General features: G+C 45.0%; 2 protein-coding genes across 4 annotated transcripts in view; one reads left to right on the forward strand and one right to left on the reverse strand.

Annotated features, from left to right (window-relative positions):
* The window catches only part of RCBTB2 (RCC1 and BTB domain containing protein 2), a 90166-nt gene that overhangs the window by 37317 nt on the left and 34958 nt on the right, over positions 1 to 17891 (forward strand). For all 3 annotated transcript variants that reach the window (XM_040341230.1, XM_040341229.1, XM_040341231.1), the window contains exons 6-7: positions 2265 to 2372; positions 15028 to 15170. In XM_040341230.1, the coding sequence (XP_040197164.1) occupies positions 2265 to 2372; positions 15028 to 15170 (251 nt within the window). The remainder of the gene's footprint in view (positions 1 to 2264; positions 2373 to 15027; positions 15171 to 17891) is intronic.
* LOC120929605 (ryncolin-1-like) lies at positions 16755 to 17731 on the reverse strand. Its single transcript, XM_040341232.1, has one exon. It carries the CDS (start codon positions 17670 to 17672, stop codon positions 16809 to 16811), a length of 864 nt encoding a protein of 287 aa, XP_040197166.1. The 5' UTR covers positions 17673 to 17731; the 3' UTR covers positions 16755 to 16808.

Here is a 17891-nt window from a genome sequence, read left to right on the forward strand (position 1 = left end):
GGGGGGGAGAAGAAATTAGGATAGAGAGATAAAAGGGAAAGAAAGGACAACAAAGAGTGGTACATAATAAAATGTACCATAAGGGGTTTTAATACTTCACAAATGTAAGGGTTAGGGGCACAAATTACATTTTTTCCCTTGGGTGCTGACAGCCCACGCTACGAAAAATTTTACTGTTAGGGGTCCCCACAACTTGGAAAATTTTATTAAGGGGTCACGGCATTTGGAGGGTTGAGAACCACTGCCTTAAGGAAACCCACACCCTAGCTAACCACATGCTCTTCCGTTATCTCCAACTTCGCCATGCACTAGTCACACAGTTTAGTTCCGACATCCCTGCGCTCGAGACCCCGTTACCTGTAGACATCGTACTGGGCTCTGACCCTAAGAAACTCATCCCGTTGGGAGCCTGATCTGGGGGTGGTGTCGGCGGAGGACTGGGATGAGGCCCTTATTAATTGCAGACTAGTGTCTCCCAAAATCTCAGACCGTCTCACCCAACTATACATCCTACATCGTTCATACCTGACACCTCATCGAATCGCAAAGTTTAGACCGGGCAGTGACCCCAACTGCCCAGGCTGTGGCTGTTCCAACGCCTCCTTCTATCACCTCCTCTGGGAATGCCCCTGTGTGCAAGGTTTCTGGACACAGGTGGTCCAGTTCCTTCACGACCGTATGGGGTCACCATTGTGCCTATGGCCCCGCCAATGCTTACTCGGGCTTCTTTCACTGTCTGAGGCCGAGAAATACCTCAACATCTTTCTACAAGAGACGTTGTTCCTTGCCAGGCTTCAGATAGCTAGAACCTGGATGAGGGGACCACCCCCTACCCTGCAACAATGGATTAGAGCTGTTAACGCAACCCTACCCTTTAAAAAACTGCTATATGTCCACAGGGGCTGCCCCAATAAATATCACAAAGTATGGGACAGGTGGTTGGGGGAGGCCTCCGCCTGTGCTACTCCTGATGAGTAGGGCTCCGTGCTCCTGTCCATCGGCCTACAACTGTGCATTTTCCACATGTATTACCTTGCATATGTAGCTCACTATTTCCTTGTTGTGTCCGTCATGTGTGTATACCTGACATTGCATTGTATCCTTGCTTGTGGTGCATGTTGCACCGATTATTAACGTGCCTGTCATCCTTTCTCTTTATGCTCAATAAACGTCGTTTTTGATTTTAAAAAAAAAATCAGCTTGCAGCTGTACTCCCAATTGGAAAAATTTTATGACGAAACGTACGTCGGGAAGGTGACGTGCTGACGTATGACGTGACGATCCGAGCGGAACGGGCGTTCGAGACATTTGGGTCAGCAGCCGGTCCATACAAAGGCCCTGGCTAGGGTTTATAGCCACAAGCTCATAATACTTGGCTTCTGGTAAGCCTTCAATTTACTAGGTGATCTGGTGGTGGTGGTGGCACTTAATTCAGCAACAGCCATACTATGTATATCTTATTTCTTTGTTACACATAACCTGCTGATGATCCATTTGGAGGTTTCCTTAATCCATTTATATCCGGTGCGGACTACTTAAAGGCCCAGGCTGGGGTTTACAGTCGCAGGCTTGTAATGCTTGCCTTCTGGTAATCCTCCATCTTTTAAAGGTGTATCTTTGGTGGTGGTTATTTAGTTTGTACTACATATTGGACCTCCTATCATCAGGATTGGTTTCAACGTTTAAGACACAAGATTTGTTTCACAACATTTTTCCAATTGGGAGTACAGCTGCAAGCTGATTTGGCTTGCCTTTGCCATTTTGAACTTTGTTTCACAGTTGGACTTATCTCTATTCAATGTAAAAGGGTTACTTTGTTCACACATGGTCCCTATATGTACACTTTATTAGTTTAGTTTTGTTAGTATTTAATTCCAGCGCAACTTCATTTCCTCTTAAGTGGTTAATTACTCAGTTTAGTTCAGACAATTAGACAAAACACTTCCTTTTATAAATGGTAAGTAAACAGGGTTCCACATCCTACGAAAGATAACCTATCATTGAACTATTACCCTTCTTTTCACCCGCACACATTAATAGTCAATATAAATATTGTATGAATTTTATGATTTGCAGTGTGATGTCAGAGGATATGGAAATGAGTCATTGTGCAATGGCTGTAAAATTATCATGAGAAGGATATTTGTTCAAGGAAAGTTGAGTATTTTACATTTTATGTAGAAGATGATACATTAGCATAATAACTGCTCAGATGCCCCCTAAAAGCCTCCATTCACCTTTTCTTGTGTTGTTCTCTGTTGAAGGTTTATGCATGGGGCTACAACGGAAATGGACAGCTGGGGTTGGGAAGCAGTGGCAACCAGCCAACACCGTGCAGAATAGCAGCTCTTCAAGGTATTCGTGTGGAACAGGTGTGTTTAGTTTAATGATTTCCTGTAATCTAAATATAAGGCTGTAACGTATGACAGACATTGCAAATCTTATCTGGAAATGGAGAAATGAGGCAGGTTTATTTTTTCCTGCCTCTGTGATATAAGCCAGGCTGGTATATATCATCCACATAAAATTGTGTAATAGTTTGAAAAAGTGAAACATTATATTTTAGCGTTTCTACATATAATTATAAAAGTAATCTGTTCGAAGAGTCGATCAACTGCTTCAAAAACCTATGTTTCTATGTTCTGTTATTAAATTTCTGCGTGGGGCAGATATATTTTTTCATTGCGTATGCAGGTTCTGTTTAGTAAAGTTTTGTGGACAGTGATGGTGCATTAATCTTAATAGCTTCCTTTACCTTAATGCAGTGCTGTTTTCATGTCCTCATTGTTCGTTTTTGCTCTCAAGTTGCTGCAATTCTTCTCTGATCTCCACACTTCCTGGTTGTCTGTTTCCTGATAACCACAGTACTGGGAGCTTTCTCTCTGTGGTCACTAATCAAGGAGGTGTGGTTACTGTGTGTCTAAAACCCCTCAGCACCATTCAGTTTCGTTTTCCAAACCATCACTGCCCTGTATTGGCTCTGTGGCTCTGTACAGCAGAGAGGCAGGAAACAACATGCAAAAACGAAACTAGAAACTGCAGGTACATTATATGATTGATTTTGTATCTATTTTTAATCATTTTTAAAAGGAATCAGTTAACTATTATGTCTCTATACCCTGTAAACAGTCATTTCAGCAAAAAAAATGTTTTCCTTTACAACTCCTTTTAAGCTGACTATAAATGTAAAGACATATAGGTAGATTCACAAAGAGTTAGGCCGGCTTATCAGTAGATAAGCCGACCTAACTCAGAATCTACGCCGACTTATGTTTAAGCGTATGCTCAAACAGAGATACGCTTAAACATATCTTAGATTGCAATATTTCGGATGGCCGCTAGGTGGCGCTTCCATTGCGGTCGGCGTAGATTATGCAAATTAGTAGATACGCCGATTCACGAACGTACGCCCGGCTGACGCAGTACTTTTACGCCGTTTGCGTAAGAGATAGGCTGCGTAAAGTTAGAGCTAGGCCCTAGTTGCAATAGTAATGGCCGGCGTTCCCGCATCAAAATTCGAATTTTTTACGTCATTTGCGTAAGTCGTCCGTGAATCGGGATTTACGTAGTTTACGTCCACGTCGAAATCAATAGGCCCGTGCGGCGTACTTAGCCGCAATGCACACTGGGAAATGTAGGCGCCCGGCGCATGCGCAGTAAGGAAAAAACGTGAGGTCAAGCCCAATTAACAAAACACACCCCCCTCAAACACATTTGAATTAGGCGCCCTTACGCCCGCCGATTTAGGCTACGCCGCCGTAACTTAGCAGGCAAGTACATTGTGAATCATGTACTTGCCTCCCTAACTTACGGCGGCGTATCTTAAATTCCTTAAGCTACGCCGCCGCAAAGTTGCGGCAATGTACGTGAATCTACCCATTATTTTGTTCAACCTAGCAGGCTGAACCAGAGAAATCACTTGATTTTTTTCCCCCATTCATGCTGAACGGCATGGATGAACGAACCTCCCACTACCACGTCTAAAAAAAGCTGGTTGGCTGCAGTCACTGTTTGGCCATTGAAATCGCAATTTGAAGAAGTGTTGACAGGACCAACCTAAGCTTGAATTTCAACCTATTCATAAGAATCCGATGATATTCAAGCCGTGTATGGCTAGGTATGCACTCAGTGGATACAGAAGAGCATACAGCTTCTGTGTTTGTTGGCAGTTTTCCACCACTAAAGTGGGCTTCCCGGCATAATTTTTTTTTTTTTTTTTTGGGCAATATAAATTTAATTACAGTGAATATTCCCTAAAACATATTGATAAATACCCAATCGTTACAGAAATCAGTGCGAACACTTACCTGATATCCTCCCTGCGATCTTGAGGCCGTTTCCATCATAGCTGTGGGCATGTGAAGCCCGGTTCCTGTGTCTTCCTGGTTTTTCAGTGAGAGGTGCATGCTGGGGTAACCAGCATGCACCTCTCTATCTCTCGCATGCGCAGTAAAAGGGCGCTCGTAGATTTTTCGGCAGAGTAAATCGCACAGACTCCTGGGAAATGGTGACACTCATTTCCCAGGAGGCCACTCGACTTGAGAAGGGGAGAAGACCCACCGCGGTCCAGGAACTAGGCAGATTAGCAAACCTGCCTAGTAACAGCAATTTACAGGCAAGTTTTTGTAAAAAAAATATATATATATTTTAGATTACAGCTAAGCTATTAAAGTGAAGTTTAATTTTAGGGTGGACCTCCACTTTAAGCCTCGTACACACGATCCAATTTTCCGCTGACAAATCGTAGGACTTTTGTCCGAAGGGTGTTGGCTGTGAACTTGTATTGCATACAAACAGAAAATAATTGTTGGCCAACAAACATGAAACTACATGTTTTTTCAGCTCTTTAGCGCCACCCTTTGGGCAACTTCTGCTAATGTTGTGTTATGGTTAGCATTGCTTCTGAGCATGCGTGTTTGCACTTTGGATTTTTTTCCAACGGACTTGTGTACACCCGATCAGATAATCCGACATCACACATTTGTTGTCGGAAATTTTTAAAGCATGCTATCCCACATTCGTTGTCGGAAATTCCGACAACAATTGCCTGCTGGAGCATACAAACGGTAGGATAACATCCTGCCATCATACAATTCCTGTCTGAAAATCCAATCATGTGTACGAGGCTTTAGTTTGGCCTGCAATCCCTCAAGAAATAAACTGACTGCCAGCATGCATAAAGAACCAATATACAGTAAAACACAGTGCTCAGCATACTAGCTCATTATGTGGCACTTACCTGAGATCAAAGTCCGCCTCTGTCCTGTCCACCACTGCCGCCATGTCCCCTGGAGCTTCTTCCTGTTTTCACCGCTCCGGCGATGATGTAATCCCCGCGCATGCGCGAAAACACGGCATTAACCCCCATTCACAAAAACAGCACGCTCAGTGCGCCTGCACCTGTTAGACAGCGGTGCCCGTTTTTGTGGAAATATCTCCTTAACAGTGTAGGTTAGGGAGATATTTCTTGCACCTACAGGTAGGCTTACCAGTGGGTGCAAGTTGTAACAGTGGGTTTACAACCACTTTAATTTGGTTGCTTCTGCAGTTGCCACTTGGTGACATTGTACAATCAGTGTCCAATAGTTACAGTTTTAGATGGATGTATGTATTGTACAGAAAGGTCTCTGCCCTGACCCTAATGATGGCCATACACTATACAAAAAATTGTCCGAAATTCGGTCATTTGGCCAGTTCGTTCGTTTTTCGGCCATTAGGGCACAAAATCGGCAATTGTTGGGACAATTTTGAGCCAAAAAAACAAAGGCCAAGTTTGGGAATTTTCTAACGAACGATAAATTGAAAGGTTAACATGTTTCCCGTCCAAACTGTCTGCACTAGGTATATGTAAAGAAAATAACAAAAAATGTATTCATTTATGTTCACTGAACGATTTATCGGTCATTACATGATGGCACTCGTTTGTTCTCACAGCCGAATGTTCGTTTTTCGAAAATGTGTTTGGACGATTTTTCATACAGTGTATGGCCAGCATAAGGCTTATGTTTTATTTGAACCACTTAATAGTCTTATTATATTACAGTACATATTGTATAAGTGACTTATCGCCACAATGTATTACTACAATTGTTAACAAAGGCAAATCAATATGGTAAAGTGTATCTGAACCCCAAAACCAAAATGTAACTTGTATGCCATCTTGCTAGTCCTTAAACTGACCTTGCTAGGCTCGAATTTTTAAATTTTAATTGTGAGTGGCCATGTCCGCACCATCCAGCTCAACAAAAGCCTGTTTTAAAATCAAAGGAGTCAGCTGAACGAGTGAAATCTAATGCCGCGTGCACACAATTATTTTTCGGGTTCTAAAAAATGATTTTTTTTTTTAATGTCGTTAAAAACGATTGTGTGTGGGCTTCAGAGCATTTTTCGGGTTCTAAAAAATGACCGGGAAAAGAATTCGAACATGCTCTATTTTTTCACAACGTTTTTAACGTTGTCGTTTTTCGGGTTGTAAAAAATGGTCGTGTGTGGGATTTAACGACGTGAAAAATCTGCGCATGCTCAGAAGCAAGTTATGAGACGGGAGCGCTCGTTCTGGTAAAACTACCGTTCGTAATGATTCATCACGCTGTAACAGACAGAAAAGCGCAAATCTTCTTTTACTAACACAAAATCAGCTAAAGCAGCCCCAAGGGTGGCGCCATCCGCATGGAACTTCCCCTTTATAGTGCCGTTGTACGTCACCGCGCTTTGGTAGAGCATTTTTTTTCACGATTGTGTGTAGGCAAGGGCGTTTTAATGATCAAGTGGAAAAAAAAACGTTGTTTTTTCTAGAGCCTGATGCCGTGTACACACGATCATTTTTCGGCATGGAAAAAAAAATTTGTTTTTCAGCATATCCAAAAAACAATGTTTTTCCAACTTCATCATTAAAAACGACGTTGCCCACACACCATTGTTTTTAAAAAATGATGAAAAAAGCGCGGTGACGTACAACACGTACGACGGCACTCTAAAAGAGAAGTTCCATTCGCCTTTGGGCTGCTTTAGCTGATTCCGTGTTAGTAAAAGACGATTCATGCTTTTCTGTCTGTTACAGCGTGATGAATGTGCTTACTCCATTATGAATGGTAGTTTTACCTGAACGAGCATCTCATAACTTGCTTCTGAGCATGCGCGGGTTTAAAACTTTGTTTTAGCCCACACGATCATTTTTTACAACCCGAAAAACAAAATTTTTTAGAACCCGAAAAATGATCGTGTGTACGCGGCATAAGGCTCATTACACTCATTCAGACTAACGATTTTCACAGCAGGTCGAAACTGAGAATGGTACTAATTGTACGAAAATTCTCAAACGACAAAGGCTTGTTGTTGTTGTTGTTGTTTTTGATCATATGCAGTCTTTTGTATCAATTTTTTTTTTCTCGTACGATAACAGTTATACCTTAGAGCAAAATCGTGAGTTCGCTTCACATACGAAAAATAGTTTGTCCCTTCGGAAATGTTAATCTGCAAAGTTTAAATCAGATTTCGAAAGTTGTGTACACACTATACGAAAATCAAACCATTGTGCCGCATATAGAATTTTTCTTCTGGTTTTCCTATGCCTCGTACACACGACGTGTGTGGGTTTTTTTTTTTTTGTTTTTTTTAGGACGTCCGACGGACCTTAGAGAACCTGTTCTCTTTCTTTCCGTCGGACTTTTGACGGACTCACGGCAGACTTTTGGTGGGGAAAAGTCCGACTGTGTGTACAAGGCATTAGAGTGTGTACCCTGCTTAAGTGTGTATTGCTAGCCTTGCATGCGGTAGATGCACTTATCGTATTTTTATTTTATTATTATTTTGACATTTGAAAGTTCCTGTAACACACTTCTTGTTAAAGGATGATGGCAGTTTACTCACATTACTGTATATATGGAGAAATAGCATTGTCCCCCTCAGACAGAACAGGGGAGAGGTTCTGTAGTCTTCAGAATAGCTGGGAATAGTGTATCTGATAACCTTCCACATAGGCAGAGACCACAGGAAGTTATCAGCTGACAGGATTTCTTTAACCAAATATTTTCAATTGTTTACATTTGAAAATTTATTGTTACTCTCTTCAGATGTCTGTCTGCTTGGATCAATTATTTGATTTGTCCTCAAATCAATTATTTTTTCCTTGGTCTGTCTGTTCCCTTTCTTGTATATAGACTACTATATATTCATAGAAATGTATCTAACTGTGCCAGTGTGTTGTCATACTGTAGTTTCTGTTGCATAAAAAACAAATGCCCATGGGACTTTTGGAGGTTTGCGCCAAAATAAAGTACCAAAATACACTTTCTCTTTCGTTCATGGACGGACACAGCAGCATTGACCTTAGGGTTATGTACCTTTTCTCTGGGAGAGACTAGGCAGAAAAAAACAACACTTTTAGTGTTAAAAACACTTTTCCGTACAGCACCTCCCATGGGGGCGTGTCCCCCGGGTACAACCCACTCTCTGGAAGCATCCAGCCTCAGTTTTCATCTGCCTAGTGTCAGGAGAGCTTGGCCTTTTCCAGAGTCCATGTGCTCTGGTGTTTTTTTGCGATTTTTTTTTTTTTTTTTTTTTTTTCGCCTTGATTATTTTTTGTTCCTGCTTTTTGGATCCTGGGATCTACTATCAACTGCCGACTGGGTGACCGGCTGGATTTTGGATCATTGTAGTCTTCGCATGTTCGGCCATCGAGCGTGTGCCGGTCTTTCACTAGGCCGTCCACGACATGCCCCGTTGCTCCAGGGGCGGCCGGTGAACTACATGTTCCAGGGCGCACATATGACCGGTCTCTATGGCTGTGTCACAGTGTGCCGGGCCGACAGCCATGCCGCAAGCGGACATTGGTTCTGTCTGGAATGCCTCCAGCCGGTGGTCGCAGGATGGGTAAGTAGTGTCCCCTTGCTTCAGCGGGGTGATTTTGGCTGGTAAATTCCTGGGGAGGTCGACTGAGGGTCCGCCCTGCTTTCCCCTCTCCCTTTGCTCTCCCTCCTTCCCCATTTCTGGGTGGCGGCTGTGAAGTGGGGGTCCACCTGAGGGGGCTCTGCGACTGCCAGGGGGGCTGTGCTGCTGGGGGTACTGTGTGTGTACTGTACTATACTGGGCTGGTATTTTTTTACTAAGTGCTCTGTCTGTGTTGGGCTGTGTGTTTTTTGCTGTATAATGCACGTGTACGGCCGCCATTTTGCCGGAGCCGCGGCTCTATACATTGGCGGCCATTTTCCTGTAGCCCGCTTGCTGTTTTGTGCATGTCGGCGGCCATTTTAGAAATTCTTTGGCCTCTAGTGCCTGTAATAACTGCGCGCACCGCAGCTTCTTCTCTGAGGGAGAACGACACAGCACAGACAGCACCTTTCTCAGCTCTGCACAGCGGTACAGCCTGTCCTGGATGGTGAGTTCCTGGGGGTCCCTGCTCTCATCAGCCAGGAGGGTGACCGGTGGGTCGGTTTTGGGTCTGCAAACCACCAGGGCCCTCATGTGAGGCTTCTTCCCCAATCATGCCAGAGTTAACCCTTAGTGCCCCTGCTCCTGTGGCCTCGTTGGATGCTGTGACGGCAGTCCTGGAGGCGTTTGTGCCAGGATAGAAGCGGCTAGTGGCCAGAAGGGGGGTAAAAAGTGCCCCCTCCCTGAGCCGGCTTCTGGGGATGTCTCTGATGCAGAGACATCCCCATCTGCTCTTGACCACACTTCTGTCATGTCAGAGGATCCAGACTTAACCCACGCGGACAGTGAGGATGATTCTGCTTCAGGGTCAAAGCAGGATAAGGAGTTTGTTGGAGCTCTTATCACTGCGGTGCGGGACACTCTTAAACTTGAGGAGTTGGCGGAGGCATCAGACATGCCGGTCCCTTTTGGTCCCTTTTAAAAGTGTTTCCTTGTGTTCCGTATCTGGACGACTTGTTATACAAGGAATGGGATCGGCCGCAGAAAGCTTTTGCTATACCAAGGTACTTTGCGGTCCGTTACCCACTTTTTTGGAAATCCTCCCCAAAAGGGTATCTCCTCCGTCAGTGGACCCCCCTGTGTCCAGGCTGAACAAAGCTACCACGTTGCCTGTGGAAGGGGCTCCCGCCTTTAAGTACCCCGCAGACGGGAGAGCTGAGGCTGCGACCCGCTCTTTATTTACAGGGGGGGTCGGCAGTGAGACCGGTTTTGGCCGGGGCTCTGGTGTCACAGACTCTCAACGAACGGGCTAAGTCCCTGGTGCAGGAGCTGGAGGCGCAGAATGCTTCTGAGACCTGGGTTGACCTGGCCGACCAGTTGGTCCAAGGTCTAAAGTTTGTCTGTGGGTCAGCCCTGGATACGCTTCCCTTGCTTTCCAGGGCCTCCGCGGTGGTACTACGCCGCCTTGTGTGGCTGAAGGTTGGTCTGCGGACCAGTCCTCTAAGAAGTCCCTGGTGGACTTACCCTTTAAGGGTAAACGGCTCTTTGGGGCTTCCCTGGATGGCATCTAAAGGATGCCACAGGCGGTAAGAGCACTCTGCTCTCCCAGTCTGGGAAGGAAAAGGAGCCTCACTGCAGGCAAGGGCCCTCTTTTACTACCCCCAAGCGGTCTTTTCGCTCGCCAAGTGCGACAGGAAAAAGTTTTTAGGGTGCTAAGGCGTCCGCTGAGGACAAAAGCGCACCTGGTACCGCAAGCCCAACAAGCCTGCAGACTGCTGCCTCCGCCTGAAGGTTTGCCCCCACCTGCAACTCGGGTGGGGGGCCGGCTTCGCGAATTCACGGCTCGGTGGAGGTCTCTTCTTTCCGACCGTTGGGTTTGCGAAGTAGTTTCCTCGGGGTACAAGATAGAAATTCTCTCTTGTCCGCCAAACAGATATTTTCCCTCCGGCTTCCTCCGGGTCGCCTGAGGGATCTGTCAGGGGCTGTCCAGAGGAGTGATTGTGCCGGTTCCCGCACAGGAACGTTTTCAGGGGTTTTACCCCAATCTGTTTGTAATCCCCAAGAGGACGGTGTGCTTTGTCAAAGTACAAAAGTTCAGGATGGAGTCTATGCGTTCAGTAATAGCAGCGCTCCATCAGGGGGTTTTCCTAGCGTCCTTGGACTTCAAGGACGCGTACCTGCATATCCCCATATGTGCAAAACACCAGAGATTCTGCGTTTTGCGATTGGAGAGGACCACTTTCAAATTGTGGCCCTCCCGTTCGGACTGGCCTCGGCACCGTGGGTTTTTACCAAGGTGCTCGCCCCGATTCTGGCCCTGCTGCGGCAGCGCAGGATGGCTATCGTGAGATACCTGGACGACCTTCTTCTGAGAGCTTCCTCAAGCTCAAGTTAGAAGAGGATGTGTCTATCACCTGTCAGACCCTCCGAGAATTTGGTTGGCTGCTGAATATCCAGAAGTCAGTACTGGTACCGTCTCTGCGGCTGGAGTATCTGGGGTTGGTCCTGGATTTTTTGGAGGCAAAAGTTTTTCTCCCAGCAGAGAAGTTGCAGTCTCTGCACTCTGCGGTGCAGCAGTGGGTGACCCAGAAATGGGCATCGCTTCGCTTTTGTATGAGAGTACTGGGTCTCATGGTGGCCTCTTTCGAGGCAGTCCCGTATGCCCAATTACACACTCGACTGTTACAGAAGGAGATTCTGTCACGATAGAACAAGCTTCCTTTGACTCTGGATTACCAGATTCGGGTGAGTCGACTGACCAAGTCCTCCCTAGTGTGGTGGCTGACGTCTCCGGTGCTCCGGACCGGGAAATCATTTCTGCCGTGTCACTGGACAGTGATCACAACGGATGCCAGCCTCTCCGTCTGGGGGGGGCGTCTGGGATGTCCAGTCAGCCCAGGGGCGTTGGACTCAGGAGTCCCGTCTTCCGATCAATGTATTGGAGCTCCGAGCGATCAAGTTGTGTCTCTCCAAGTGGTCTGACAACGCCACGGCCGTGGCATACGTCAATTATTAGGGGGGCACACGAAGCTCGGCTGCGACGACGGAAGTTGCGCACATCCTCCGGGGTGCCGAAAGCTACCTTCCAGCTCTGTCGGCGGTGTACATTCCGGGGGTGTTGAATCGGCAAGCCGACTATCTAAGTCGCCAAAAGCTGGACCAAGGAGAATGGTCGCTACACCCGGAAGTGTTTCAGGCTCGGTGCCAGAAATGGGCCACTCCAGACGTGGACCTTCTAGCGTCCCGTCTCAATTGGAAGGTGTCGATTTGTGACAAGATCGAGGGATCCGTGGGCTGACGCGTCAGACGCGCTGGTAGCGCCTTGGGTCTACCGCCTAATATACTACGCAGGGTGAAAGCCGAGGGGATACCAACAATCCTGATCGCCCCGGATTGGCCACTCCGTCCCTGGTACGCAGACCTGGTGCGGCTGGTGGCAGACGTTCCTTGGCGTCTACCCCTGAGAGAAGACCTGCTGTCACAAGGTCCTATCTTTCACCCTGCTTTACAGTCGCTGGCTTTGACGGCGTGGCTGTTGAGAGACAGGTGTTGAAGGCCTGGTGATTTCTACCATGCTACGGGCACGGAAGTCCACGTCACGAAAGATCTACATCGTACATGGAGGGCCTACATGTGTGAAGAGATGAAATGGCACCCTCGTACATACGTGGTGTCTCAAATTTTGCCGTTTTTACAGCGCGGAATGGATCAGGCTTTAGCCTTGAGTACGGTGAAGAGTCAGATCTCGGCTCTAGCGGTCTACTTTCAGCGACCCTTGGCATCGCACTTTTTGGTGCGTACGTTTGTGCAGGGGGTCCGGCATGTGGCCCCACCTGTGCGTCCTCCGCTACCTCCATGGGACTTAAATTTAGTTCTTTAGGCGCTTCAAAAAGCTCAGTTTGAGAACATTCGGGAGATCCCCTTGTTGACTCTGTCTCAGAAGGTGGTTTTCCTGGTGGCAATTACTTCGGTCAGACGAGTATCTGAACTGGCGACCTTGTCTTTCAAGGCTCCCTACTTAGTCATCCATAAGGATAAGGTGGTGCTGCGTCCGCAGCCATCATTCCTTCCAAAAGTTGTTTCAGCCTTTCACATTAATGAGGACATTGTTCTTCCATCCTTTATGCCCTCAGCCGAAAAACCCGAAGGAGACCACTGTACATTCTTTGGACGTGGTTCGAACCTACGAGTGTACTTGTCTGCTACGGCTCCGTTTCGGAGGTCGGACTCACTGTTCATGTCGGTGACTGGTCCTAAAAAAGGTCTGGCGGTCCCGTCGGCCACCATTTCTAGATGGATCAGACAAGTTGTGCTCCAGTCCTATGCCCTAAAGGGGCAGGCGCCTCCCTTTCAGGTCACGGCGCATTCGACCAGGGCGATTGGTGCCTCTTGGGCTTTCCGTCTGTCTTACAGATTTGTAAGGCCGCAAGATTTTACAGGCGGCAGTCTAAGGTTGAAGTTCCTCCGTTGAGGAACTCTGGTTTGTTCGGGGGTGAAGCCTGGTTTGCTGTGGTTTTTCCCACCCCTCGAAATTTTTGACACTGCTTGGGGACGTCCCTAAGGTCAATGCTGCTGTGTCCGTCCATGAACGAAAGAGAAAATAGGATTTTTGTACTCGCCGTAAAATCCATTTCTCTGAGTTCATCGACGGACACCGCACCCACCCCTCCTTTGTTTGTACTGCTGGTCTACGAACTGAGGCTGGTTGCTTCCAGAGAGTGGGATGTATCCAGGGGACATGCCCCCATGGGAGGTACTGTACTGAAAAGTGTTTTTAACACTAAAAGTGCTGTTTTTTTCGGGCTAGTCTCTCCTAGAGAAAAGGTACCCTAAGGTCAATGCTGCTGTGTCCGTCCATGAACTCGGAGAAATTGATTTTACGGTGAGTACAAAAATCCTATTTTTACAACTATTTTGTTTCAATTAACATATAGACCATTAAAAAAAAAAAAAACATTCAATGGAAAATATAAAAAATGTACCAACATGCAATATAGTGCATTTGATATTCGAACACAAAATAGTATGACATAAATCCAATACTAGTACAACCCGTCTCAACATGTTTCGTTAAAACAACGTTCACTTCTTCAGGAGAACAGGCAGTTTTTAAGCTGATCAAGGATATCTACAGAGACCATGTAATCAAAATATTTATAAAAATATAAAAAAAAAGTAAATAAAAGGGTGATTAAGTTTCATATTTACACATTAACCCCTAGTTAAAAAAAGTTTTTTCACTTGGTACATCAAAAATATTATTAGAGTCATCTCTCACTGGGAAAAGGGTGCCATGTGTAGCTTGAAACCTACCTATTCTCCTGTGAACTTTCACGAAATGCGTTGAGCGGGGTTGTACTAGTATTAGATTTGTCAAACTGTTTTTTGTGTTGTGGTTTCAACTTAAATGCACTATATTTCATATTGGTAAAAAAATGTTTTTATTTTTTAATGGTATGTTTGTTTGTTTGTTGATAGTCTATATGTTAATTAAAACAATAAAGTTGTAAAAGTGTTTTTTATCTATCTTTGCTATTTTGGTACTTTTATTTTGGCACAACCCTCCAAAAGTCCCACGGGCATTTGTTTTTTTATGTAGAGATCAATGTGATTAGGGGCTGGGTTTTGCCTTTTATCTATGCACCTCAGTCTAATTTTGACTACGGTAGTTTGTGTTGCACACATCACAATGGATCTCTATTAGCCTGTGCACATTCCTGGACTCCAGTACACAGTGTACAGCGAGTAAGCTTGCAAACATTTTTCTTGTGAAAAAAAAAGCTTGCAAACATTATTGATCATTACATCTTCTGAATTTATTGTTTACCACGAACCAACATTTTCTGACATCTGGAGAATTATTGTGCTTGCTGTGCTAGTAAATGCTTACTGTCTTAATTGTCACCCCCTTTCCTGCTGATGTTTAATTCCTCATACAAAGGAGCGTTGGAGAGTGATGGTGCAGGATTTCCTGCCGTCTAAAATGGAAAAAGGCTCCAAAGTGTTTGGTGGATGATAAATAGGCCGCCATAGCAGGGAATGTTTTGCTTTTTTTCATCATGTATCCTTTACACAATTTTTTTTTTTTTTTCCTTTTTGTATTTTATTTTTATCTTGATTTTCTTAGAACTCTGCAGGTAATGGTGTTGTGTTTTGCAGATTGTGTGTGGCTATGCTCATACCATAGCACTAACCGATGAAGGAGGATTGTATGCTTGGGGGGCCAACTCCTATGGTCAGTTGGGTACAGGAAACAAGAGTAATCAGTCCTACCCAGTTCAAGTGACTGTGGATAAAGAAAGGTAATCCTTTTATTTAGTATCTTTAGAACATTGAATGAGAGTGTAATGAACCCCCACCATTTTTGGGTTACTTTTCAACATGCCAAGGCCTACCATACTTTCTGATTGATCTTTTCGTATGGAGACAACCTAAGAAATTTTAAATTAATATCAAATCAGGCAAGCCTTTGCACTACATGGTTGATTGTAGGTCTAAAGGAAATTGTATATCAGCCTTAGTTTTCAGAAAGATAAACTACTCAATAACCAATATTTGTTAATAAATAAATATAAATAAATTATATATATATATATATATATATATATATATATATATATATATATATATATATATATATAATTTTTTTTCCTATTTTCAACCCTGAGAATTTTTCAAGATTTATTTCCTTACTGATTGAGTGGAATTATGTTCCACAAGGAAGTATTGTGTTGGCCCGGTGATAAAATAATCTCTCCACAAGGAGCATTTAATCTCTAGATCAGTATGTCAGAGCTTGAATGACTATGACGGATGGGCATAGTGGAATAAAAAGTGTATAAAGAATAGTGCTAAATGCCCATTAATCATAGCGGATTTAAGTTTTCATACACCTTCTATTATATGCGTGCCATGTTGTTCACACCACTCTTTCAGCATGTTGATTTCCGTGTTTAAATGCTGAGCTTCAGCCTTTCCTTTAGTTTTTCACAGTTGCACAGGCTCCTTTCCCGTACTGAAATGATTTAGATTTTACTGCACACTGTGAACTTCCCACAGTGTTCTTTAGAAACAAATTGGAAAAAGCCCTCCTCATTTCCTAGCTGGACAATGTCCAGCATTGTTTGTTTAGCCATTTCCTCCCCAGCTGAACTGTTACTGACATCATTGAGTCTAAAATATGGGATCAGGGGTTAGATATATAATGAAAACAGATTTTTTTTTTAAACTGTCATTATACGGTTCATGGAGGTTGGAGGGAATGGTAGGGTCTTAGGTGTCATATAAAGTGGGCATGCGACTGCGATAAGTCCACAAGGTATCTTGCACGTCTTTAAATTGAACTCCTAGTATGTCTGCACATTCACAAAATAGCTGTATTCCTGGTGTTCAGCTTTTAAGGCCCCATGCACACGGAGCATTCAGCCCCAGTGCATAAGGCTCTGGTGTTTGGGAGTGGGTGGAGGCACAGGTGCGCTGCCCAGCTTCGCTGCTGGCAGCCTTTAAGACTCTGAGAGGCTGCTGTGGCTGGATGGGACTGTCACTGGACGGAGCAACTAGGGGAACTTGCATGTGTAGCAGTACCCTCCCAGGAAAGAATGCTTGGAACATATACTGTGTAGTAAGGATGAGCTCTGGCGTGTTCGCATAGAACACGTGCAGAGCCCGCCAGGAAGTGAGCACGGCGCTGTGCTAATCACAGCCAGGGAGACATTGTCCCGAGGCTCGGCTGCAGGGATCGTGAAATGTCTCCCTGGCTGTTATTAGCGCAGCGCCGTGCACACTTCCTGGCGGGCTCTGCACGTGTTCTTTTTTTTTTTTTTTTTGCTTTTATTATTTTTATTATTTCTTTACACTTTAATTTTTATGTAACATCATCATAGTGTCATCACTATTCACGTTCTTTTAGACCTGCGCAGTATTTTTTTGTATACATAGAATTAAATAGGTCTTATTTTCATTTCGGAATGTTTGTAGGAGATCCTTTTTCCATTTGTTGCCCATTCGACACCCACCATGGAGTCAGTTTCCTTTGGTAGTTTATATACTCCATTCAGATTAGCATTATAGCAATTTATGAACCACCAGCCCGCCTTATAGCTCTTTGCACACGTTCCCTGTTTCTCCTCATTGTCCTGATCATGGGTGTTGAACAGTGCATTATTGTGAATTTTCATGGCATCATATATATTTCCTTCCTTGAGGTCGCCAACCAATATTTTGTATTTCTCAGCCTCAGACAAGATCTTGAAGGATGGGTATTTGGCAAAGAGCTTTAATAGGTTAAAGTCCTCCAGGTCAACTCGCAGTTCCCATTTGCCTGACGATGTAAGCTGGTGAAGGTTATCATTTCCCAACCAGAACTCATTCCAAAGATTGCCAAACCCGGTCTTATAGGATTTCCAGTCACGGTAGAAATCTACGGATCCATCCCAACGTCTCTGGAAGACAATCCAGCCTCCTCCGTCAGTGTGCATATCACACAGCACCGTCAGGGGTGTCCGGCCATCAGGGCATATGGTGTACACGTCACTGAAGATATGTCCCTTATCCAGCAGGTCCTTACAGTTCCTGACAGCAGGAGTAGAGCAGACCTGTCCGGTGAAACCTTTTTCGCCATTTGTTCCTCTGTCTCCAGTGTCACCTTTTAGCCCTTGTTGCCCAGTCAAGCCGGTTTTTCCTTGAGGCCCAGGCTCCCCTTTCTGCCCAGCCGGTCCAACTTTTCCAGGTTCCCCAGGGTCTCCCCGTTGTCCCTTTTCTCCTTGTGTACCAGTCTCTCCTTTTTTCCCTGGCGCCCCAGGCATGCCGGGATACCCCGAGAGGAATGTCACCGCCTTGGCACTGCTCACATTCACAAGCTTAATGTCTCTTTGGAGGCCCATGGCTACTACCTTTGTTTTGTTCCAGCACTAAAGCCCTCCTCCAGACTCTTCAGCGTTTGACACTTCTGGTAAAGACATGTACGGAGCTGGAAAGCAGTGTAAGCATAGGGGATACATGACAGTGTGTTCTATGCGAACAAG

Source organism: Rana temporaria, chromosome 2 (assembly GCF_905171775.1).
Source record: "Rana temporaria chromosome 2, aRanTem1.1, whole genome shotgun sequence".
In the NCBI taxonomy this organism is placed as follows: domain Eukaryota; kingdom Metazoa; phylum Chordata; class Amphibia; order Anura; family Ranidae; genus Rana; species Rana temporaria.

Bases quoted from the DNA above. Each gene is read 5' to 3' on its own strand.
- LOC120929605 (XM_040341232.1), bottom strand. From the start codon at position 17,672: ATGCCTGGGGCGCCAGGGAAAAAAGGAGAGACTGGTACACAAGGAGAA.